A 27,062-nucleotide genomic window follows, 5' to 3' on the forward strand; every position below is an offset into this window, starting at 1 on the left:
GGTGATCACACATGCATTCCAACTGTGGACTATCTAATGTGCATCATAGGTTACTCTGCACAAGTCACTCCCTATCTGAAATAGTTACATTGCATAGGTGAAAATTCTATTTATTCGCATTTTCCTCTCAAACCTGAAAACGGGGTTTCACAAAATTTACATATCCACAGCTCTGACAAAAAAATTGTCATGCCAACAGTTCTTTTTGAAAATGCCTGGTGAAAAACAGGCCCACACCTGAGAAGGAAAAGGTTTCAATTTGGATGTATACTAGAAAAGAAAAACATGTTAACTTATAAAACGCAACAATTAATTAACTCTATCTCCCAAAGACCGTGTATGGCCTTATTAGTTCTAGCCTAAACAGTGTCCTCAGATTTTCTTTGTCCTTAATTTATTGACTACATTCAAAAAATACTGCATCCATTTTGAAATAAAGGAATGATCGAGGAACTAAATGCAGCTTAAATCTACTTGCACAGGTATATTAACCCTTAGGGCTTGAAGCAGTTGTCTTTGATCATTCAATGTCACTATTTGCTAAGCTGTCAAGGTCATGAATGGTATGTGTAACTGAATTTTTAACCCACTTACCAAAGAATTTATGATCTAGCACTGCAAGAAAACTGACAGGCATTTCTTGTCCTCCTAAAAGTCTGTAGAGTTTAAGGAAGGATATACCAAAGTGAAATGAAAGTCTTTGATTGACTGGTAACAGACTAAATAGCTTAACAGCAATCTGTAACTGTAAAACTATAATATTAAAACTGTCTTTTAAAAAATATTTTAGAAAGGTGGCAATAGGGAACTATGCTTTCATCTGTCATCTGGATCAAGTTAACAACGAAACTCTCATGAATGAGGTTCAAATGAGGAAAAATACTAAGATTTGTTGCTCTGGGATATAGGTGTAAAACAATTCAATAGCTATTACTTTCCTTTGGATTTTCTTCTCAATCTCTCTTCACTTCATGGAATTTGAAATATTTCTAGAATATTCACTTTCAATAGGGTAGGATTTTTCCCTATATAACATGAGAAGGAGGCAGATATAAGGCCTGCAAGCTGTCCTGGAGCTGGGATCTAATTCTTAAAGCACAACATTTAAAATCTAGAGACCCACATTGTAGTTTGATTCTGCAATGGCCTTCTGTTGTCTTCAAGGACACAGAAACTCTTTTTCTTGCAATCTCACTGCTTGAAAATAAGCATTCTAAGATTTCCACTAAACACTCTGAGAACTTCATGTGGCGAGCATTTAGTTCCAGTCTTCATGATTTTAAATAATAAGTGATTTTATCTGAGCATTTTTTTTTCTCCTAAGACAATATTTTAGAAAATAGAAAAAGGCAATGATCTAAAAAATTTCATTCTTCAGGCTACAGAGTTCACCAAGTTTATCCAGAAGCTGCATGAATTTATTGGAATGAACCTAGATTTAATGAAAGCATGTGCAACTGCAATTGGTTCTCCTGTATGAATCCAGTGCTTCCATTAACAGCAGGTTAATCAATGTTTGCTAATTAAGCCAGCTCTCTCTCCAAATAAAATCAGTTTTCCCATTCAAACAATATTTTTGCACGTTCTTTGAAAACTGTTATCATCTGAAGACAGGGGGAGAATTTCTTACCACTTCTACTGCTGCACAACTCAGAAGTTACTAACTGCCATGGAATACAATTTATAGTGGATTTGTTATTTGGCAAGTTACACTTCATCAAATGTTGGACAGCAAATGCTGTACTTGACCTCAAACACCCTAAAGTTCAAGAAATTACACTTTTCAGCAAGTTTCCTTTATTCCATTTCAGCTGTCTGATCATCATTAAATATTTTTCTGAGATCAAAAATAACAAGTTCAAGTTCCAACAGTGGAGCCTCTAAAAAATCATGTTCAACTTCACGGTCTCTCTTCCACCTGCTTTCAGCATCTCAGGCTTATAGAGGTACCTGCATCCTGCACAAGCAAAGTGAAAATAAGCCAAAGAGTGAATTTAATTTTCCATCTAGAAAAGATATTTAGGAGAGACTCCTTTGCAAAGTTTCAGTTTAAACTTTTGTTAAAACTTCTTGATATACTTTGGAGCACTGTGGCACTAACTTTCCAGCTGAAGCAGAAAAGAACATTCCAAGGCTATTATTGTTAGAAAGCCAAACCTTGAGACTGGTCCCTTTTTAATGGTAGCACACTTCTTGAATCCACATGATTAAATGAGACAAATTGTTAAAACATATCCACCAAGGATGGTTTTGACAGAAGTGTCATTTTTCCACAAGCCAGAGGATCTGTAAATGTTAATCAGTTATTGGTTTGAAGGATCTTTTGCCAGTATTAGAGCAGCATGGAACAAGTGGACTTCAATAGACTGCCAGAGATTGTGTTACTTTATGCTAATTATTCAGGCCACTTTTAACAGAATAATACTAACGACATCATGCTAATTATTTCCAAAATAAATTATACTCTTGTCTTCAATGATTAGAAATACACAATTATATTCGATTCAGGAGTGTTGCTTATGCAGTGAGGTTTTAGACACCAAGAAAATTCCAATGGAAAAAAAAAATGAGGTTATGAAGACTCAAGTTTGCAAGCACTCATCAGTAAGTGAAAGATAACAAAAACATTGCAGTATGTTAACTAACCAGCAACTCCAAATGCTAAATAAGTATGATAATCATAACCGTATGGGTGTTGGAATGCATCACTGTGGGGCAGAGTTACGTTTTACTGAGTGCTTTAATTATGCATTTTCTTTTTATAACATCCCTGTAATACAGTCTGTTCTTATATTCTTACTCTCAACTACATTTTAACATGGGTTTTGCTGCTTTGTTTCCTGCCTCCATTGAAGAACACAATTTTTTCCCTGTTAAAATTCCAAATGGGCTAATAAGCATGCTTTTCTTTTCCTGTTAGAGTGTATGACTTGTCTTGGAAAGTGTGAGAGACAGGATGCATGCAGGCTCAGAGTGTGCATGATAGCTTACTGCAGAAAAGCTTGGCCACTCTGCATTTAACTCTTTTTAGGTTTTACCTCATTAATGATAAGACTGTTCCATATGATGTAAGGAAAACAGTCAAGTTTTTATGCTAAGTATACATCTTTTTCACATCTACATTGAGTTATATACTAAACTTAATTCTCATGGTGTTTGTACATTAAAATCATAGAATTCTTATCATCTGTGACATGCAACCCAGAGCAGTTTATGTTCAGGCCCTGTCTGCCCTCACAGGACAGAAAATAGGGATTAAGAAAAGGTACTGACTATTTTCCAAGTTTTCATTAAATCCAACATTCCTCACAGGGAGAATATAAAATCAATTGCTGGACAAATTAATACTCCTCTGCAGCAGTGCAAAGCAGCTTCCATGTAAGTCTTTTCAGAGACTCAGGTCTGGTAATTTAGTGTTGAACTTGAGCATAGAAGCTTTACAGACACTTCAGTTCTTTTTTAATTAGAGTACTATTTAACTGCTATGAACAGCCATTACACCTGCTGCTTTGCGAGATTACAAAATGTGACTGACTTACCCTGAAAGAAGTTAAAGCTCAGAGTAAGTCTCCCTCTTCACAAGCTGAAGGACCACAGCCTCCCAAACACCAGCTGGGATATTGGACACTTGGCAGATGGAGACAGGCAGCACTTCCAAGTGCCAAGCAGACACTTATCTAAAGTACTGAGGCCAAATTTCAACTTTTCTGACACTTGTGATTAAACAAAGCTATGTTGAATTGAACATGGCCCGTCTGACTTTTTTTGCTGCATTTTCCTGCATTTAGAGTTTGTGTTTTTGAAGTCTTTTAAAGCTCTGTGAATTAAAAGCATGGCTTGAAGCACAGGAAATATCTTGTAATAATACAGCATACTCAGTAATCTATAAGCTAAAGTCATGCTAAAGGTATTTGTCTCAGTCTTACTACTAAACTTGGTAATTACATAGAAGTATGTAAGAACATAGACACAAAGAAGTGGGTTAAAAAACATAATTAAAGCTCTGAAACAGTAGCTGCCTGAGGACATCTCAGGCCAGGTCCTACTAAAAACAGACAAGCAACGGAAAAAGGAAGGTTCCCTTTTTTCCTTTTTACAACAGGAAATAACTCATTAAAAAGATACTTCCCCATAATAATTATTTAAAACCAGACATGAATCAGAAACTTTAGCAGGTAAATAAGACCTTTGAAACTGCAAATCTCTGGTTAGCACCACTGGTCATTTTTCACCACCTTTAATGTCTGAATAGTGAGTTTCAGCTACAATTTTTACAATTTCAATACCAAGCCCAAGTCTCCCATTTGTATCACATACAAAATATAGCTTAAGTTGAAATGCCTGCATGTGTTCCATTGTATGCAACAAGAATTGTTAAAACATACATTTCAATACATGGGTGCTATATTTAAACATGGACTGAAATGGAGAAAACATCACACTACTGTCTTGATACACTTTATAGAGACCCCTTACATATAACTAAAGTCTTTTTGATGCTAGATTGTAGGAATAACTAGTTTTATCCACCATTACAGCAGTAGAAATATTTGACACCCAGTTTTTACAGGGCTTTTTTTTTAATAACTGGCTACTTAGCACTGTATTTGAGATCAAGTGTTAAACTATATTTAGTCTTACTATCATGGGGTATGGTGTAGTAGAACATAAGGATTTGTTTAAAACATGTCACGTGGAGAAAAATCCTTTTGGCTTGGGAGTTTAGATCACTGTAATGGAGACACTCACTATTCTTATTTGAGATACTTAATAACCATTTTCACCTACCAAGCAAGCCAGATCCAAAATGACTAAAGTTCCAGTGTTAATATAGACATTATTTTATATCTGCATTACCTACTTTTTCCATTTAAGATTTTCAGCGAAGTTAAACCATTTGTCTGAACAAAGTTCTAGGATAAGTTCACAACCAGATTAGCACCAGTGAAAAGGGGCTGCCTTGAGCCACAGCCAGGCTTAAACTGTGACACAGATTCTTCAAGAATCAAAAAACTCTGAACAGAGAACAAACAGAAACCGACTTTAAAGCAGGAAAGGACTTATATACCAAGCCTGTGGTGCTTTCAGGGGCTAAAGGCAAAAAAAGCCCCTCTCACTGGAAAATGTTTGTGTAAAAATACCATCCAAAAGACCTTGGATTCCTGAGCGCGTGAGGAGGAAAAAGTGATGCTGTATCCAGCTATGACCTGAGTCCATCAAATTTTATAATATAAGTTGTCAAATCTTACTGAGAATATGTGAAAAGGGTTATGAGAGCACTGCCAACATTTTCAGAATTTTTCCAACACAGAATGTCTTTTGAATCAACTCAGTTGTTCAGGCAAAGGCTTTCGGCTACACTCCCACATTCCCTCTCCTGTCTGGTGCCCCTCCTGTGTTAAGCTACAGGGAGAAGTGGCACTGCACTTTCACCCCCACAGGAGGCTGCACTTGGCAAAATTGAGATGCAATTCAATTGTAGTGACTGTAATGACCCACGTTCAAAAATCAGGTTAAAAATTAAGAGAATAAACCCCAATGTTAAGTCATGCAGAAATATTCCTTTAGGATATTTCTAATTAATAGAAAAGTATAAACCAAAAAGATTTTTAAGATAGTAAGGCCATTGGATGCCTAGTATTGACATAAATGGGATCTGAACAGCCACATTTAAAATCAGATAGTAAAAGCCATTTTACTACATTTTCTGAGAACTTTTAAGGAAAAAATAACCAAACTGATTATCATCAATATATGAAGTTATTAGAACATCTATTCTTACCTGCCCGAAATAAACAAAGAACCTGTGCAGCATAAGTGTAACACAATTAAAACTAAAACTTACGAGTCTCAGACTACTCTTTTGTCCAAAATTAGGTGCTTAAAGCTTGAACAAGACCAATATTATGAGTTATAGTAAACAGCATAAACATAAGAGGTAAAAAAGCAGCAGAATAGTCAATTATGTCTGCAGTACCCAGGTGAATGGCTTCTTAACATGGATTCTACTCACTGTGCAGTAATATTTGGATTCAACTGCACAATAAATCTCTTTCTGAAGCAGATCTGTATAAACAACAGCAGCAGCAACAAAAAAAAATAGCAGCAACAACAATAACAACAACAATAATAATCATAAAATTATGTGGTCCTGTAATATTCACACCTGTGAAATTCAAGGCAGTCAGAAAGATTAGTATTACATCAGAAACATGAAGCAACAGTGATTAGGAACCAACACTAGAGTTGCTCCTGTTCACAAGGGCTACAGGTGACAATGTCTACACTGTCAGAAAGCATTGCAAGACCTTTTTGTTCCCACACTTGTTAAATATATAGAGACCTTAAATGCAATTAATTAATTCACAGGGCTGGGCTGCCAGAATAATCACAATCACAACAACTTCTAATCATATTCTTTTTCTCCTACAGTAATATAAACACTTTCAATATCATAAAATACACAGTGCAATAAAGCTAAATTAATCTATTAGGGAAAATACATCTTGGGGTATTTTGTTATTCTTGAATGCCTGATGTCACCACCATAATACCACAGCAGCAATGTTTCTGAAGTACTTAACTAGAATAGTATAGGAATGCAACATGCTGCCTCCAATTCCACTTTATTCATTTGCTGCTGAAAGAGCTCCCCAAAATATTTACAGGGTAATTAGTAAGAATTAATTCTGTATATTGCAAGCAGGAGAAAATATTGTTAGTTTTTAGTTTGCTGAGCAAGTGTGATTACACACATTTTTTAAATTCCTTGACTGTTTCCTCAGCCTTTTTGTTGCACGAGCAATATGTTGATGTGATGAAATATAGAGCAGTGAACTAATAGACTGAGAAGTCTGCCAAACACCAGCTTTGCCTCTGGCCAGAGTATTCTGTACACCTGCAGTCCTGAAAGCACTGGAAAGGTTTCTAATTTCATGTTTTGAGAAGAAAAATAAAATGCTCTCAAGGAGTTAGAAGACCTTGCATTTTGGCCAACTGCACTTACATTTTTGGCACTATATCCTAAAAGTGAAAAGAGACAACTGGGAAACTCTCTCGCAGTATCCAAGTTCAGGATGAATCAGAAACATCACAGTGTCTTCTGCTCTTACCAAAATCTCTTGAGATGTTCTAAAAATGGACTTTTTAGCTAATTATTTCATGAAGGATTGCATCACTGTACAAATTTATCTAAAAATAGCTTCCCAGAATTCTCAAAAGGAATCTTGGCCAGGGTGATTATACACATTATGTAATCACTCAGCCAATCCCACATGGTAATTTTGTTTAATACTGTATTTCTGAAAGGTTTTTTTAAAGCCTACTGCAAAGTTCTACAGCTCTCAAAATACAGCATTTGGTGTATGAATCAAAGCAATTACAGTGGTTTTGCTTTTCTAGGAGTGTATTACCACGGTTCCATTTATTTAAGGCACTAAACAATAAATATTTAACTGACAGATTGCAGCTGCTAAATTGTATTTAAATCATTACAATTAAATATGTTTGTTTCTTGTGAGAATGTGTTTGCAACACAGAGGTCAGCATTATTACTACTAATTTTACAGCTGAATACACTGTGATACAAATAATTTTTCTAGGTTATCTAGGTTTTGACATAAAAACAATTCTCTTCTTCCAGCTTAAAAATAACAGAACTTTTACTTAAACTCACACAGCCACAATCCATAAAAAGATGACTCAACTCATTCATATAAATAACATTTTAATCTTTAAAATACGATATGCCTATCTGTAGCTTTATTAAAATAAATCCTAAATATTCTCATTTCCCAACAAAGTCAGGATATTTCACTTCTTTAAGATGCCTCTTTTGCAGTGTGTGAAAAATCGTGACAAATTATTTTAAAATAAATGTCTTGATAGTAGTTTACAAAGTGTTTGACATTCCCAAAGGCCTGAAAATGTGGATATATATGAGAGGAATATAGATATTTATCATGGACCAACATGTTATTTTGCCTCTCAAAGCAAAAATTGCTCTTACAGAATAGACCAGGGATAAATTTAGGGCTTTATGTGAATTTTTAGCATTATCTAGTGAGTCATCCTTTAATATTTATAAACATTTCTCTTTTGATGATCCCATTAGGCTGGAGAACTGTGGCTTTTTTGAATTCTCTCTTTCAGCAGTGCAACAGCTGTGGAAATGGAGGATGGGACAAATAAGACCAGAAGAAAAAAAGTGGTGCTGCAGCTGATCACTCACTGAAGTTCTGGTGAACCAGAAACAGCTCAAGAGACAGCATCTCTCAAGAAAATGGAGGAGCTTGGGGGAGGATGTATCACACAGGGTGAAATCTGTCACTGCCCCCCTGCCCAGCAACATCAGATCAAGCCTTTGTGGTGGATGAACATGTGAAACCTTTGGGGGTTGACAGTGGTTCTTCCCAAAAGGATTAAAGAAGTATGAGTGAAGTCTACAACCTCTATTATCAGATAATTCTTAAGTGTAATAAAGTGGTGACCTAGTTAAACCACATTCCTGTTCCTGGTGACTCTTTTTTTGTGGTGTCTAAGATAACAGGGAGATTATTTTGGCATCAATTTAATCTAGCTAAATAGCTTTACTGAAGATCTTTATCACTATAAATAATGGAGGTATTTGAAGTATTTGGTTACAATTGTAACTGAAGTTATCCAACAAAATGCTTCTCTAGCAATGCTCTTCTGCTGTTCCTTCTCTCTGTCTGAAGAAAGTTATCAATGTTTGGAACACTCTGCAGCAACAGCTTAAAGGTACAACAGCAAACAAAAACAAGCACAACAAAAGAGTTGTCCAGGTCTCTGACGAGCATTTTTAAAATATCCGTGATAGGAATCATGGAACATTGCAAAGTGGTGTATTCATTTAATCTTCAGTAACCTAAGACGAAGGTAAAAAAGGAAGATAAAAAAGAAAATAACTACCCTCTCTTTTCCAAAGCAAACAAAAACAAATATCCCTAAAATTATTTGGAACTCAACATCATCTGCTCTGGTGCAGCACAGTGGGGTGAAGTGATAAAAAACATGAAGCACATCAGCCTATTTCTCATACAAATTTTGGTGAAATATCTCCTGGCCAGCTGACTGACTTGAGACACAACTGCATCATGGATGGCACATATGCGATAATATCTATTTCTAGAGGGATTTTTAACTATGTGGTTTTTATTTAAACCTCAAATGATTTATAGTGTTGAAGGCAGAGTGATTTTTACCCATTTGAGAATTTATTTTAAGGATAATCATAATTTCTAGATAACCTCTCAGAAAGCCTGAAGCCTTCTGAAAACACAATTATTTTACAACAGATAAGCAAATAACGGAACAGGAGGAGGTTAAAAAGAGTCAACAGAACAGACAGATCCTGCTTTATGCAAAAAGCATCTGCTCTCCTCTCCCACAGAATTAAGAAGGTTGGAAACTATATGAAGAGGGAAAAGAAAATGTATTGGTTGCATATAACATGAACCAAACATGCAGCTAATTCTTAACAACTCCAGAGAAGCAATAAATGCTTAAATAGAACATATCCTACCTTTTGCAACTGCTGTCACATGTCAGACCTGGCTTGAACACTTCCAGTAGAACATCAGAATAAAACAGGACAAATGAAAATGATGCCAGTTTTCTGTTACCATGAAAGTATGAAAATTAATGTCTCCCCACCTGCTGTTTTAACTGATGTACTAATCTGTCCTTCTCTCGTTTAAGAGCCATTACTTCATCTTGAGTCTTCTTTTTCTTTGAAGCAGACAGCTCAAGCAAGGCAATATTTGCATCTTTTTCACTAATTGCAGCAAGCAAAGCTTCCTGTCTGATAAAATAAAATAAAATTAAAATTGTAACATTCTCATTAAACCAGAATATATACAGCTATATCACACTACGTGAGATGTTTCTTTCAGTCACTAGGAGATCACCTACATTCTGAACACCTTAAATAGCAAACGCTCTCAGGTCTAACCAAATCATGAAATAAACTGATTAGCCCAAAATTTCTCTTTATAGACTTTTCATTATTTGCTTAATAAAACATTTATCTCTGTTTATTTCAGTACAATATGATATCTAACAAGAGTTCTGTGAAATTTCTTGCTTTTAAATATCTTTGATATTTTTTTCCAATTCACTTTCCTGAATTCTAGAATACTTTACACAAATCTCTTTTGACTTATTTAGATCATAGAGATTGAATACTAGAGAGCAAAGTGATAAAGATAAAACAACTTTTTATATTATCTGTTAACTTGGTACACTAGGGTCCTCAGTGCAGGAATCTCTGGATATCTCCCTCATATTTCCTTACATGTTTTCCTATGGATTTGTTATTATTCACTGTGCTAACACAAAAATATATTTCTAGAAGTAAAATACAAGTTTTTGATCTGATTGTTCATGATAAATAACTTCTTTTGCCATCTTGACCCCTCAATCTCAGAGAGCAAGCAGAATCTTACAGCTCTCAGATATATATGGGATCACAGAGACACTCACAGAGGCCATCATAAATAGTTTGTGAGGACATAAGACAAAGGCAATTTTTTACAACATGCAGTTGAAAGCACAGATCTTGCAGTATCTTATTCCCTAAAATGCTCATGCTCTGGCAAGGCCATAATCTTTCCTTCAATTTCATAAATAAAAGAAGTATATTCACCTTCTGCAATGTATTCAATGACAGACTATGACTTATCAGCCAAGAAAAAGTACATAATACCTAATAGCTTTTAGAAAAGAATATGTTATGGCCTGTGCCTTTTCCCAGAACTATATAAGATCAATCATTAAAAAATAAACATGGATAAATGAATCATAAATTAACCTTAGGCTCCAACTGCTAATAAATGTAAGAATACAGCTCGTGAACTTCATACAGTCAAGGTGAGCTAAAAGTTTGGAATTCTCACAGTCCTTTGGTTGCCAGCAAAAATGTCAAGAAAGTTATTCCACTTTTATTTCAAAGTTCCTAATGTATTAATATAAATATTTATAGGACAATATTTCTGATGGAGTCAAAGAAAAACAACCCATTTATTTTAGTCAAAGTTATGCGACATGGATCAATTTTAGATAAACAGTTGCATTTTATTCATACACTTTAATAGTCTCATTTATTATTCTGTCTTCTTCATTCATATCTCAGTTAAATGATGTTTAAAAGAGAATGTCATATGACTCCAACAGTCTTAATTTAAATCGTAGCTATGAATTATTTTAAATAACCAACATTAAACAAAAAATATATAGCAAAGGGGTTACATATCCATAATGCTAATTTTAAATGAAATATAGGTATATTGTTTTTCTATAAACCTCATAATAATGTATAAAAATTGCTGTGTAGTAATTTGTAAAAGACTGTCAGTTTGTTCATGTGTTGTATTCAAATATAGTATCTATTCTATAACATTTTAATTAAAATATTAAATTTTTAATGCAGTGAAATAAAAGTTGATTTGCTACACTATTCAACTCCTCTCAACTTGCAGAAAGGAAGAAATTTATCATAAAATCATGAAATGTTTTGGGTTGGGAGGGACCTTAAAGCCCATCCAGTCCCACCCCTGCCATGGGCAGGGACACCTTCCACTATCCCAGGTTGCTCCAAGCCTCAATGCCCAACCTGACCTCGGACATTTCCAGAGATGGGGCAGCCACAGCTTCTCTGGGCACCCTGTGCCAGGGCCTCCCCACCTTCACAGATATCAGGCATGATAACACAAGTTCTCTGGCAGAAATAAAGGTATTCTGTGACTTTACAGCCAAAGAAAAAGAAACAGCATTTTGCATATAGCCATAAAATACGTTGTTCTAAATTAAATAAGGTTAGCTCCTCTACAATTTTCTGACAGCACACTCTCAGAAAATTACAGAGAAAGGTTAGTTAGAAGTGTAACAATGTTCCAGTTACAATATCTGAAGATAAACATTCACAATACCATTACAAACCTATTTTCAGTGTGTTTAAGAAATCTACAGTTCAGAACTTCTGAGGTTTTAGAACATCTTTAGGTTCTTTCTTAAGTTGTGTAGGTTAACTCCATGCCATCCAGCCCCAATATAATATATCTGCTCCCTAATAGCAAATTCCACAGTAAATACTTATCACCCATGAGGTTTTTAATGATATATAGTTATTTAATGATGAGTAACACATATTACAGTGTAAAAAGCCAAAAATCGAATAAAAGGTTTAAAATAACTTGAAAACAACATGAAGCTATACTGAAATTTTACTTCTCCTCTGAAATTTAGATCATGTCACTGCCTCTAAATTGGCAGTAAAAGCACAAACCTGACTAATGAGGAAGAAGAGTCAGAACTACTAAATTATTTGGTATGATTTCAACAACTGATAATAGGATTCAGTCACATCCATACTTTTTGCATTGCCAGCCAAAATGATCACACATTCTTGTGATATTAACTGTTCAGCTGTGCAACATTCTCCACTCCACTTGAAAGAAACAAATGAGGTGAAATCTTTCATGGGAGAGGAGAGCTAGTCAACATGCTTTGAAAAATCTGCACTCTGCACACTGCAGCCCCAAACCCACAAAATTTTGCAGACTCTAGCATTTATTTTCTCAGCTGATGGGGATTTTCCTATCTTGGGAAAATGCTTGGAAAAATATGTGACCAAACACTTAATTCCAGGAAATAATGACTCATATCAAGCACTTCCAGGAAATGATGGTTCATAGTGATGTGAAGTAGCTGCTGTCAAATGACACCACAAGTGGTCCACTGAGACACTCCAAGATTTGAATCAAACCCACAGCACAAATTTGTTTGAATCTCCCCCCCCCCAAATTATTGCCAATATATTTTTTAAATCTTATCTTTGTAGTTAATTTAAGTGGAGCTGGGAGGCCTTAAACATATGAATGTGGAGAGACAACTGCGCCGTACGAGGGTGGGGATTTCTATAGAAGCCCTTCCCCAGCCACGTGGAATGATGAACACATCAAATGCAAACTCACACTGCCAGCACTCTGGGAGTCACCCAAATGTGAGTCAGCCTCTGCTCAGAAGCTGTAAAGCCTCACTTATCTGTGAGACAAGGTGTTTTAGCTCGGCGATAGCACCACACAATGTGCTGATGGCTTCCAGACTGGAGTTGGCTCACACAGCCTGCCCAGTGTGGGCACAGCACCTGTCTGCACAGACACATTCCTGGATGTGTCAGCATATTATCCATGTTTATTATCATGGATAATCTGAACAGCAATAACCTCAGATATAAGTGGGGTTTAACCAGGCATCCGGGTTAACAAGAGGTTGGCAAAGCAGGACTGTATATTCTACCAAATGATATGGTGGTTGTTTAAATCCTTATTAATTACCTCCTTCTGTACAGAGGGAAGATAGAGAAGCCCAACAGATTTTATTATTACTTTGCAGAGTACAAAGCAAAGATGCAGGTTGTGACACAGCACCTGACTAAAGCCATGTCCTCCTTTACTCCTGCATGGCCTAGGATCCAGCCCCAAAAAATCCCTGGAAGACAGAGGTTGAAAAAGACCTTGCCCACACTTGTAAGGCATTGGAAGTGAAGAGATCGAAGCATTTTTGAAGCTTCCTCTCAGGATAGATCAGGATCTCTACATTATCATATCTTATTTATTACATTTTGCAAACTAGTTTACCCACTTCTGTGAAAGTTGTTATGCTAGCCTGTCATCATACTTCAAGTTTCCTATAGAAGAACAAAACCTCATAGCCAGAAGCATGCTGGCTAGAAAATTAACGTCACTGTTTTTGCAGCAAACATTTGAAATGAGATTATCTGGCCACTAGGAACAAGGTTAAAATGCCAGCAATGTAGATGTCAATAATAATCTTCTCACCTACAAACATGAAGTAAACTTCATTCAAAAATGTAAACTGGTAGTAAGGTTTTTATTTAAATCTCTCAGGTAAGTCATACACTTCAACTTTGCTGCTAGAAAATGAAACTCATCATGAGCTTCAGTGCAAGAAGTTTTGAAAATCACGACCTGAACTGGCACCAAGAACAACACACATTCTGATGTGCTCTCAGCTAACGTGCCTGAGTGTAAGCATAATTTATAATTCCTAATTATCTACTGTGTCAGGAAAAAAAATGACTATCCAAATGCAGTTCTACAGAGATGTTATCACTATTTGCAGCCAAAATGTCTCCTTATTATTTAATAAATTATAGCAATAAAATATATTTTAAAATAATTTATTAGTGCAGTGGATTAAATGACATTCTTTAACAGTAATATTTATAAAGAGTAATCCCTTCTGTTATTAGTAGTTTTTCCTCTCTTTTTTTGGCAAAGTAATCTGTTATACAAATAACAGGGTAGTACTTTTAACACCAAAACAAAACAAAAAAATCACTCTAACTTTTCACAGTAAAAGTAAGTAAACTCTCCAATTAAATATATATATATTAAACCTAACAGCAAATGCTCCACATTGGTAATTATTCTGTACATTTTTCTTTCACCTGCATGAAGTAATTCCTAGGATTTCCAACTTAATTATCTTCCTCTATAATATGCTGCTTATCGCAAAGAGAAGAGGGAAAACTTTTCCCTGGAAAAGCAAAACTTATGAAATGAAATTTCTCCTCCCCTGGCAAAGGTTGACTGCAACAACCCACAGCAACCTCAGGCAAGTCTCCTTAACACAGAGCCAGTGAATACAACAGTCTCTTAATAAGCACACTCAGCTGAGGGATCTGGGCTTACAGTCCTGGGGCTTCCACTAAGAAGTACCAAGAAAATTTGCACAAAAATCTTACTATACTTAATGTCACTTCATATTAAATACAAAGGAATAGATGAAAGAAACACTCCTGCCCTAATGGTCAGGAATTAATTTATTTACACAAATTGTGTTCTACCCAAAATTCCAGTTTGTATAATGTTTTCATTAACTAATGAATGATGGACCAGAAAATCTACTTATTACATTTCAATGCAGCTTCAGAATGGGAGGATTTTCATGTGCCATGAAAACAGGAATAAAATTGGTCTTTACAAACCAAAGATGCTGCCTAGAAAAGGAGAAACTCCATACTGATGATCTGTTGTGAATAAGGCAAGTATCATATTGAGAAGTAAAAACAAAAATAGATTGCAAACAGAAGTGAGTCTTTTCATCTACACAAAAGGTTTTAGCTGAAATATTGAATCCAGCACTCTGAAAAATGCGGGAAAAGGCAGAGAAATGATGAGAAAACATTGGGAAAAACTACAATAAATAGTCTATGAGTGGCAACATGATAATGAGAACCTAAAATGCTATGCCCAATTGAAACAGAACTTTTCTATATTCATGGCACACAGAAACAGAAGTAACATCCATAAACTGCAGAAGAAAACAGCAAGGTTTTTTCCTCCTATCTAGCCAAGATGTGATGATAATGGTCATTCCTCAGTGATAGTCAAATACAAAGTTTCCTTTCCTTGGAGGATTGATCAATTATTAATCTGATAATAGAGATAGCTTTTAAACAAACAGAAAGTATAAAATAATATCAATCTTTTAGTAAAGTCACTGGAAGTAGTGTCAAAGAAAAATCTGAATTAAAAAAAAATACCTGACATAGGATTAGAGAAAGCAGATGATAGCAAAGTACCTCAATTATAAATGTTACCTAACACCTGAAAAATGCAATCTTACAGATCTCTAGCAATACACACACAAAGTTTGCATTTGTGAAAGCATCTGTCTTGGAGTGAAAAAAATTACTTAATATGAAAAGGAAGTCTTAGCATACTAGAAGGTAAGATAAGATAATGCAAAAAGAAATAAATCCATGAAAGTCTCTGTTGAATGCCAAACTGAAAAAGTATATTGTATACAGTATTTTATCAAACTTCAGCCTAAACAAATGTCAAATGGAATAATTTCTTTAACAAATATGGGCAACAACTGAGAAAAAAGGGTTGCTCACTAGCATATATTTAGTCAAGATTAACTAAGGATAAAAAAATGTACTAAGAACAGATTTAATAACCCTAAACTGTCATTCAGCTAGTAGGAGGTATTCAAGATACAGCTAATAAAACACAAAAAAATGGTTCTAACCACCCACAAAAAAATCTCAGTAGTATAAAACACTGAAGGATGACCAATAAGATAAATGCTTTCTTTTGAGAGCTGCCTTGCAGTTAACCTTCTTAAAGAGTCTCCCAGAAACCTCTAATCATAATACATTGCATTGCCACTTATCACAGTCAATTTAGAAGTGAGCTCTGTAAACACTCCTGCCTTACTCCCCACCTCTGTTAGTCTAAGAATAATTTTTTGAGCTTTAATAAAAGAACCCATGACAACTTTTTGGGAGGTGGGGTGAGTTCTTAGAAACAGTCCAATTGTAGCCTAACAGAATTCCAAGATTAAGATTTATAGAAGCAAGACCTTCTAACGAGAACTTTTACTGCCTTTACTACTTAAGCTGTTCTCCACAAAATGCAGAAATGCAATTTAAAAAGTCACTATTAAAACTAAATCAAGTCAGAAATGTTTGAACTAATGATATACAGTAGAGTACTCAGCCAGCTTCTTACATGCTAATCATACTGAAGGACAAAAAACCCAGTTCAATCAACTTCTTCACTTTAATTATTGTTTTCTTTCCCTCATGACCCCCAGTATTCAACCTTAAGTTCAGTAGGAGGTGACTAGAGATAGACGGTGATGAGAGATCCTGTTTGAAACAGCTTCTCTCTGTCACTCCTAAAGCAAATAAATGGTTTGTTAAAACATGCTGTTAATCCATTATGGATGTGCATGCATCTTAGAAAATAAACTTCAGAATATTATTGGTATTTTAAAGCTTTTTTCTGACAGAAAATTTATCTCTCCGATTGCTTTACAAAAGCACATTTATAGATTACTCCTTTTAAATGACCAATTATCTTGCACTGTATTCAAAGAACGAACCCCTCCGAAAGACTTTCAGAAGGAAAAGACAGCATGAAATGGCATTTTGGGTTGTCCTGGTTCCCTTAACAGCAAACACAGACATCTATTGATGCTCCACAGCCCAAACACACTGAGAAGAAAGGGCTGCTCCATTAAGTGTGGGACAGAAAGGGGGGGACCTGCTCTTACAGACCCCACTCCACCCTCCAACCCACCAAGCACTTTTCCTCACATTATCTGAGTATCAAATCTTGAATTTTCCATCTGATCAAGTCTTCTGCTGGAAGCAGCTGTGAGGATGAAATATCAGTGCTTACTATGTGAGATAAAAAATTGTCTCTATATTACACCTATATCAGATGTATATTAGACTAAGATCAAGGAGAAAAGGGAAGATTCATCTGTTCCTGAAGTGACATTTCAGAGTAAAAGGAAAGATGCAAAAGAGAGGACCTGATTCTGAATAATCTCAGAGGAGTTCCTTGAAAAAACCCCTTCCTTAACCATTTGTCCTTTTCCTCCTTTGCACCTTGCCAGAGCCACAGTGCATTACTCCCATAATCACACGTCTACTTACATCTCCCACTAACTGCATTGCCTTTACATTGGCAGTTTCAAATTATTCACTTTTGTCCTCCTTAACAGCAATTTGAAATATGCATATAGGTTCTTTGTTAAGGAAACAAACTAATCCAGATTTTAAAAGGCATGGAAGGAACTTCATGCCCATCTTTTGGGGCTAATTTTAAAGTAAGAAGTAGCCACTCAACTTCCCTTTGGGTTCTTGGAACTTTTTCAAGCCCTATAACATTGCACTTCTGATGTCTCGATAATTTATATTTTAGAAATGACAGATAAGTAAAAAAGATCCCCCAGAAAAGACATTGTGAAAGCAATTACATCATAGTTTCATAGATCATGCTTCAATAACCACTGCATTATCATTTCATTCAAACAGGCAGCATTGCTCACACAGGAGCAGATGGAAGAAACTTCAGATTGTGTGAGAAATGCCGAGGGGAAAAGAATTCAGAGTCCTGCAAAGCACAGCAGAAGAAATTAGATGACAATTATTCCTGAGTTTCACAGCTTTTTACTGGAACTGGCTCCTGTTGTTCATTTGGCTTTGTTTGATTCCCCACAGGAATGGCACCAACATTTGGATAAAATATATCTGCCAGCTTTATGCCACAGCCCAAAGTGGTGCAGAAGTGGGGACTGCTGGGAGGAAGAACAATGGGATCTGAGCACATGGGGTTGTGTTACAGCACAACATGGCACTGCACAGGGTCCACCTAAGTTAAACAGGAAAACAAAACTACAGGTAATCTGTCATTGTCAGCTCTCTCATCCTTCAACACCCCTTTTTTGTTTATAGAAGACAAAGATAAAAGTGCTTTGGAAGAAGAATGGTTTGATCTTTAGAATATAGTTCTTGGTAATGTTTTTGAACTGCCAAATGGAGGTTCAAGCTTGGGAAAAAAAAAGTTACTATTAAGAGTTACTACTGTTTTAATGAATTTGCAGAGAACTCAAAATATTTGAGTCAAAGACATATAAAACTGAGATGCAGAAACATGATATTAAAAAAACCCAAAACCAACCTTTGTTTTTTATTAACTTTTGTTCATTATAATCTGTCCTTCATTTGGAGTTGATAATTTGTTACAAAGTAGATGGTTATGCTAAAGAATTAGTGGGGCTTTTTTCAACTTCTAATAAATGCTCATCAACGAAATTATCCACACAAATAAACATATACAAAAATCTATTTCCTTCCTTTCCACTGGAAATCTAAGAAAAAGATCGAGCTGGTTTTGAAAGAAGTAACTTAAGGTCTTCCTTCTAATTTTCAAAATGCTACAAAGAGCTGCCCTTTGGGCAACAAACATAAGACTCATAAAATTCAATGTAGATCACACTGAACTTGAAAATATGTCACAAATTAGCTCCATTTTGAAAGAAAACACAGAAATAAGTATGAATGTGCATTAGAATTTATGCCTTGAGCTTTACAGTACCTTAGAAGGCAATTCTGAGAAATAAAACTGCCTGAGCAGCTACAATTAACAGAATGCACTCTCTTGGCAGTGCATAATTCATATTTCAGAACTGATCTGAGAGCACAGCTTAAATGCTCACTTATGAGATAGGATGTCAGACCAGTGTAAACCAGTGCCATATAAATTCCACCAGTCACAAATACAGGTCAGAGTACAACTCTGTATGTGAACCTGAAACCAAGAAACCCCTTGGATGTTTGAACAAACACCCCTGACACATCCCAAGAAGGCTGATATTTTAGTATTTTAACTATTTTAATCCAAACCTGTGAAGTCAGAAACATCACTGCCGTTATTAACACAATGACATTCATTACTTATTTCTACACTATGAGTAGGTGTTAAAAGTTACACAGCTTAATTTGATTGATACAGGAAATTCTACCAATTACTGTGACTCAACGTTTTTATTTTATAAAACTATGTTTTTGTTAAATTTGCCTGGTTGATAAGGTAATGCTAGGTACAGAATAAACTTTAACATAGCACTTCTGACAATTTCATTATATCTGGAACTACTGGAACAAGCCACAGAAAATCAAATCTTAACAGCACCAATTATGTGAGCTAACATTAAAAAAAAAAGTAGTTAAACACCTGAATAAAGAAGATAAGTTATTTCTTCTCTAACTAGCAGGCCACAATTCCTTCAGGTGCGGGATGTCTAAAGACCTAGGTACCTAAGAGCATTTTATCAGAGAATATTTATTCAAACCCTGCCTCCATCATTTTATCTCAGTGGAAAAAAAACCCCAATCTTCATTTTTAATAAAATACTGCACACCCAAAGCACAGCACTAAAGACAATGAAAGCCTGGAGTAGGAACAAGACATTTTATATGGAAGGAGAGAGGAAATTAGACAGCAACACACAAATATTTCTCTAATTAGTATCTTAAAAGATTGGGAATGAAAGAGATAGGATACCACATGATGTTATTTAATTATATGACTTCCCTGCTAATGGAGCTATTCACAAGCTTTGCCAGAAGCATGAAGACCTCACATGATTCAACTTTGCACAAAGAAGTTTCCTCATTGATCTCCTTTGGTGGGTTAACGGTTTCAAAATCTGTTTGCGACTACGGAAACATTTTAAAAAACACATATGTAGAGCCTTAGAGCTCTAAAATAACCCACACTGGCTCACAGTGAAGACACTTCGTGCTGACTGTCTCAAAGCAGACTGAAGAGGCATAAAGGATATCTGAACTTTATCAGGGAGAGGGTTTAGAGTCCACAGGACAGATGTTGGAATGGCAATAAGGAGTCACCACAGTAGAAGTAACAGTACTGAGATATTTTAAGACAGTCACAATCAATTGCAGCATGTTTAGTCTTGATAAACAGTTAACTTCTTACAGATCATACCAAACACATGAAGTTCCTATTGATTTCAGACATATTTCTGACAGTCTTTAGCAAAAATTTTTGAACTGAAGGACTTTTGTTCCGGGCAAAAAAGGGTTTGCTTTTGTGCAAAGTTGGTTCAAATTCTACTACAAAAATGGACAATAAAATTACATAATACATAAGACTACACTGGCTACTGAAAATCAGTACTTGATGATACTTTTGAAATTATTAAAATCTGTGAACTAGAATTAAAAAATGGTATGGCTCTTACTGTTCGTTGGGTAGGTCAATCAAACTGGTTTTTCTTTCTTGTCAGTATTTTAACTTTCATCTCTTTCTATAGTTAGAACACTCCCTTCTCAAGCTATCAGCCAGCTCTATGTCAGAAGGTAACTGGTCTAGTTGGGTATAATATGTTAAAATAATTGAGGTGAATCTTCTTAGGAAAAGAGGGTATTGAGACTTTTCCAGAAGCAGCTACCAAACACAGGCCAGAGCAAAATCCTGTTTCCCCAGTGACAGTCCTACAAGAGGTATGTTTGCAAGAACAGTTGAATTAATAAAGATTGCTAAATTTCTACAGTGGCTATGGTAGAAAAATCTATAAATTTCTTCCAAAACTGAAGACATGGAATGTTCATCTAACAAAAATCAACGTGCTTTTGGAAAAATAACCAAATCCAGCAATTCCAAAAAAAAAGAAAACCAACCTTCTTTAGAATCAAATAGAGGACACATTCTGGGGGCTCTGCATGCCCATGGCTGATTTGATTTTTTTTTTTAACTATGTACAAAGCTGTACACTTACTGCAACCATGGATGAGCTCTGGAATCCAAGAACAGCAACAAAAAAGAATTTCAGAGCAGAATTTTGAACATTACCTGAATCAACAGCACATCTGGAAAGAATTGTGGCAGAATCAGCCTAAGAAGTAGTTGCTATGGAAAATGCTGGCTGAAATTGCTCTCCGGGTGGCTTTGTGACTCACACAAATAATGTGATCCATTTTCAGATGAGCTGTCACTAGAAGGAGGAATGCTAATAGAAGTGCCATTGCTATGAGAAATGAAACAGCAGCTGATAATTTCTGCAATGAGCAGAGATTCAGTACAGGTGGGAGGAAATAATGGCACCTCAGCTGCTCAAAGAAGCCAGAAGTAACCAAATCAAAGTCTAGACACAAAAGTAGGTGCATTAAAGGGACCTACTTAATCACTACAACTCAGCTCTGCAGGTACCTCTGCTGTTGAATGTGCTCTCGAGTACAAAAGAAAATGCCCACTCTCAGAATACAAAATGATGTGAAATATTCTAGACATTATTTAAAGCATATGAGACCCATGCTAGCTGGCTACAACACTTCCCCAAACATGAAAGTAACACAAAAAATTAGCAAAAGGTCCTGAAAGAGAGAATGCAGCGTTATCCTTTCTAGACTAGAAGATCAACCAAAAAACCAAAAAGTCATGTCAGGATCAGGCACTAAGAAATTTTATCCATGTCTGCCTTATTAAAAAAAATTAAAAAGAGAGAGACAGGCATACAGGCTATTATTTTACTCATCACAAAACCCAGTGATTTAATAACAGAAAACAAAGTTTTCATTAACAAAGAACTGAGGTATTTTCAAAAGTAGGGAACACTATGTAAAAATCTAATAAATAAAATATTTAAAACATTTAAAACTACATTCAAGTATTAAAATCCTGGCAAAGACATAATTGGTTTGATTGTTCTACTCATTTTAAAGCTACTTTCTGAACACTGCTTATGGTTCTACAGTTAAGGTTGACTTCAGCTTATCCTTAAGGCAGAGATTGGTATTATACAAAGTACAAAAGAACAAAGTATGTTTCTCCCCAAATTACTTCCATGCTTCTGAACATTAGTGGAATTTACTCTGTAATGAACAATTACTAACAGCTACAATTGTTTGGGAGGAACAGAGTCCGTATGATGTTTATAAAGGCTGACATATTCAGTTCACATTTATAGGAAGCAGAGTAGCTTGAAGGAAGAGAACTGAACAAGGAGCTCATCGTATCAGTGCTGACTACCTAAGTGAAAAGCAAATCAGCAAAGTGTATGGGAACACAGTTTCACATATGTTAACACCTCCAAAAAATATGTTTTCTAAGAAGTTACTGTCTCAGCTACTCATACAATAAAGAAAACTATTTTTATTTCTCTGCAATCAATACAGTGAATAAGACACATGCACAATATAATTAAAGGAGGAACTGCTAATAGGTATTTCCTAAATAGCTATTTTATCAACAGGTAGAATAACTCTCACTGGTTATAACCAAATCCTGGTGTTAGCCAGTGAATTTTTGATGGATCTGGAATACTACATGGAGAGTAATTTTTTAATTCTTTCCATTTGACTGTAATCAATGTTACTAGTTGCCAACTTTTTTGCATCTGAAAATCTCTTAAGGATAATGTCCCACCCAGTGATCCAACTTTACACCCTTCCCGTTCCCAACCCCATGTTGTTCCCTCCTGTCTTGTGTCTTAAGCAGCTACTGCTGCCACTTCTACTTAATCTCAGTACCAACAGCTCTTCTGCACCCTGCAGCTGTGCCAGCATTGTCACTTGGCCAGGAAGGTGGCTGGCTTGAAATCTCTGCCCCATGCACCCCAGCATCCCCAGTTCCAGCCAGCTGATACACAGACAATTGATGGGCAAACTGGATAAACCTATCTGGCAGAGCTTATCAGAGCAGTTTACTCTGTGTAGTACCTCATCATTAAGTTTGTATCATTATCTGGTAACTAAACCAGCAGTCATAATACAGTAAAATTAATAAAGCAGAGCACAATCAGAATCTGCTGAAAACAGTACCCAAAGTTTAACATTGTATTTAAAAATGACCAATTCTTGAATTGAGAGATGGACAGAACCCCAACTGCTCCCCCAACTCCTGTCTAGAAACAGCTTAAATTCCTCCAAGGACCCAAGCATATGCTTCGATTGTTGGGAGAGGCCTTAGTTTTTCAACAGAATAGACTCAGCAATTATTTCCAAGTCTGCAAAGAAATTATTACTGACAATGACTAGTGCACCTCACTGGTGATTTGCTAAAGATATTGATAAAATTTGCTAGTTAAAAAGCTGTGGCATTCATCTTCTAAAGATGAATCTAATACAAATCACCTTAAATTAATGTATTCCAGCAGCAAAACCTCAGCTGCTGCAGGAGAGGAGAGAAGCTACCAAAAAAACAAATAGCATTTCCCAATATTTACCAACTCACAGATCAATTTTCAGTTGTTACCTTCAAGGTGAGCTACTGTTCTTTAATATACAATTACAAACCCACCAAATTTCAATTTCATCATGTAAATAGCAAAATATGTGCCTACATATTCTTAAAAAAACCTGTAACTTCAGCCTAATTTATTACAAAAAAGTGAAGTTATTGAAAAACATTCAATTTATCCCACAAATCCTTTTTGCACAGAAACTGAAATTGTGAGAAACCTACAAAGGGTCATGAAACTCTTGGACTGAGTTTATTGTTTATTCCAATCAGCTAAGACCACAATTTAGGAAACCCTCATCAAGAAAATATTTTAAGTAAATCTCATTAGCTATAGACTGTGTCAGTATCCAGCACAACACCACAGCTTCCAGGTGTTGTGTGATTATATCCCAATAACGAAGATAAACGTATCTCTCTCAGGAGCCAGACCAGGTCACCTGAGCAGAATGTCCACGCTGAAACAGGGAACAGGAGAGCTTGCTGGCAGGTTTAGGGCAACAGCTAACACACACAAAAAACAAGTTCTTTTCTCCTTGCTTGATCACTGGCCCATGGACCTGTGAAAATACTCTCCTGCATCTTCACGAGCCCTAACCACAGTAATGCACAAGCTACTCTAGTACTGCAAAGCTTGAGGTAAGGATTAAGTTTCATATAGCTCCTGCCAGGAATCCCCAGAAAAAATTATCAGAATGTGTCTTCTGAGTATAATAAAATAGAGATATTGAGAATTCCAGGCACAGCCTTTTCCTACTCAATACAGACAAGTGATAGTACAGCTAACTAAACCACAGCAACCCTCCAGAGGAAAAAAAATCCAGCTGCTAGATTTGGTCCAAGTCTAATCCTGAAAAGGGACCCCAAGGACTCTGGTCCTCATAAGGTCACCATGTGGTATCAATTGGCCTAAAGTGCCTTTCCAAGCACCTTTTTTTGTCAAAGATTCTTGGTTCCCAATACTACATGCAGCCTGCACAGCTGGCACACATTATTCTTCAGCTCATCCAGACTGGGGGCCTGGTTTTAACAAGGTCACAGGATCAGAGGGCACAGCAACTCTCTTCTATCTCATATATTCTAGAGTTTCCTTCCTGTGGAAGCTGAGTGTAAAGGTGAGTTGATGGGATTACTCGCAGATCTCATCCTGCCATCCTTCAGAGGTATTCTCCATTCACAGACCTTCAGTACTGTCCATCAACAGTACTGTCCATGGAGACATGCAAAGCTCTGTTTTAAGAAAACATGTATTTCGAGGGGCCAGAGGAAAAGACCACATGAGTCCAATTCATCCTGGTTCCAGCTTTGTCCATCCCTTGCAGACTCCATAGAAGGTGCACCTCAGTGAAACTGGGAAGGCACTGCGTCCAGCAACAGATCCTCTCCTCCCAAGAAGTTCTCACTCTGGACATGGTCAGTGTAAATGAAAAATACAGCCAGCCTATCAAGGACATCCGAGTGCATAAGGCCTGAGGACTGTGGAGACTTTGGCAATACAGCAGGAGAGGTGCCAGGGTCAGAGCTTAAGTGTGAATCAATGCAGTCCCAAGTCAAGCAGCTGCTTCAGATTAGCATCACCATGGGCATTAATCTTCTTCTAGAGTCCTTCCCTGATTTCTTTTGCATGGGGCCTAAATGGCACACTGAAATAACCAGAATGTCTCTATTACATTCATCACAAAAAAGTGAATCCTACATTTAAGGGAAGAAATTCTTAGCTCTTCCAGCTACTAATGACATTTGTTTAAAAATGAATTGTATTACAAATGTAACAAATGGATATTTTCAGTCCAACTCTCAGTACTTTTACTTTCCAAATACTATTTCCATTGTACTCTCACTAGCAAATATTTACACACCATATCTCAATCCAGAAAGACAACAAAGTAAGAGATTACAAAGAATTTCTCAAACATGGCTTCCATTCTCTCCCAGTGTAGATTTGGCCAAACCTTCTGTACACATTTGGTGTTATTCAGTTTTATTTCTTTTTAATTTATAAAAAAAATTAAATCTGAGGAAAATTAAGTCATATATTTATAGGCATTCATAAAATATGCAAATCCATGTAAGGAAACAAAACTTAAAATGAGTCTGAAGGCTCTGATGACAATTACATTCAAAGAGTTAATTACAGCCCAAAACAAGGGCTTCTGTAAGCTGCAAATTTACAGTTCTTTAGAAATGATGAGACTCACAACTGCAGTAGTGAAAATATTATTGCTTCTGTAAACTCCAAGCTCAAGTATAAAGTAGATATGTAATCTTCAACTCCCTAAACACTCCAATTTGGCCACTAAAGATGCTGTTTTACATTTCCAAACATTTTCCCCTGTCACTACTTTTTATACTTCAGTTCTCAGGTTGTAAGTATTTGTTACTTGCAAAGCAACTCCTTTTGAACGCAGAATCATGGGAGGCATTTGTTACTAACTGCTAATGCAGCCTGCCAAACAAAAACTCCCTGCTGGTGACATGACCACCTAGTGACCTCTAAAAATGTTTTAACAATGTGAAAAATATCTCCCTCTTGTAGGAAACAGCAATTTTTTAAATTAAATGTACATTGAATGTTCGCTTACATACAGATAAATGGTATTCAGAGTCACCTTCTCTGTTTCCAATTTCAATCTTTTGAAACCCAGCCCAAACCTAAATAAATAAACGTTGATACTAAGAGGAAACTAAGAGCTCAAGAGCCTTGTGATTTCACAAACAGCTTTTTTCCATTTTCTAAAATCTAAACTTCGAGCCAGACATAGAACAGGTAATGAAAAGAAACAAGTCTGGCAGCTCCTATGTGGGTCTAAGCTGAAAATATGTCAGGCAAAAATAAGAGGCTATAATTTGGCAGATTTAAAGTCTTTAAAAGTTTGCAGCTTGCTGGACTGAGGTTTTTTTAAAGTATGTAAAATTTGCAAATTGAAACACTGTAACTGTGTTGAAAAGTGACTGTTACATAATGCCACCACAACCAAGATTTTAAACACCGCTTTACCGCTACCTATCCCTCCTCACACAACAGTATCACAAAGAGAAAAATAAACTAGGATATCTGCTTATAGGATGATGAACATCTAATGCTTAAATAGGGTGCTGTTTTTCAAGTTACCAGGACACTGACAGCTTCAAGCAAATCCTTTTTAGACAATTATATCTCATTGATTTACTTCTTTCTTATTTAGAAGACACTGGATTAAAAATTACTGCTACTTGATAGGCTTTTTAACAAAATATACTTTTCTGGAATATTAACCTGTAATTACTTCAGATCATTCATAAAGAACAAATTTGCCAATCTTACTCCATCAGCATTTATGATTTTTACCAAGAATAATAAACCACCTGAGGTACAAGTCTTGAATCTCTTTCCTACTCACAACCCTTTGTCCTTCTGATACAACAGTGTATCAGGCTAAAACTGATGCCACAAGACTGACCAAAGTCACAGCTCCT

General features: G+C 36.0%; 1 protein-coding gene across 8 annotated transcripts in view; it reads right to left on the reverse strand.

Annotated features, from left to right (window-relative positions):
• Positions 1-27,062, reverse strand: part of ERC2 (ELKS/RAB6-interacting/CAST family member 2) — a 419,948-nt gene that overhangs the window by 127,599 nt on the left and 265,287 nt on the right. For 4 of the 8 annotated variants that reach the window (XR_011154642.1, XR_011154644.1, XR_011154643.1 and 1 more), the window contains one exon: positions 9,676-9,823. Coding sequence is in view for 5 of the 8 variants with exons in the window: in XM_069027749.1 (XP_068883850.1) it covers positions 9,676-9,823 (148 nt within the window). In the remaining 3 variants the exon portion in view is untranslated. Of the gene's footprint in view, positions 1-7,329; positions 8,888-9,544; positions 9,585-9,675; positions 9,824-25,183; positions 25,250-27,062 lie in introns of those variants that run through there. The other 4 variants (XM_069027751.1, XM_069027752.1, XM_069027754.1 and 1 more) reach the window with 4 other exon arrangements.

This window comes from Aphelocoma coerulescens, chromosome 12 (assembly GCF_041296385.1).
Source record: "Aphelocoma coerulescens isolate FSJ_1873_10779 chromosome 12, UR_Acoe_1.0, whole genome shotgun sequence".
Classification (NCBI taxonomy): domain Eukaryota; kingdom Metazoa; phylum Chordata; class Aves; order Passeriformes; family Corvidae; genus Aphelocoma; species Aphelocoma coerulescens.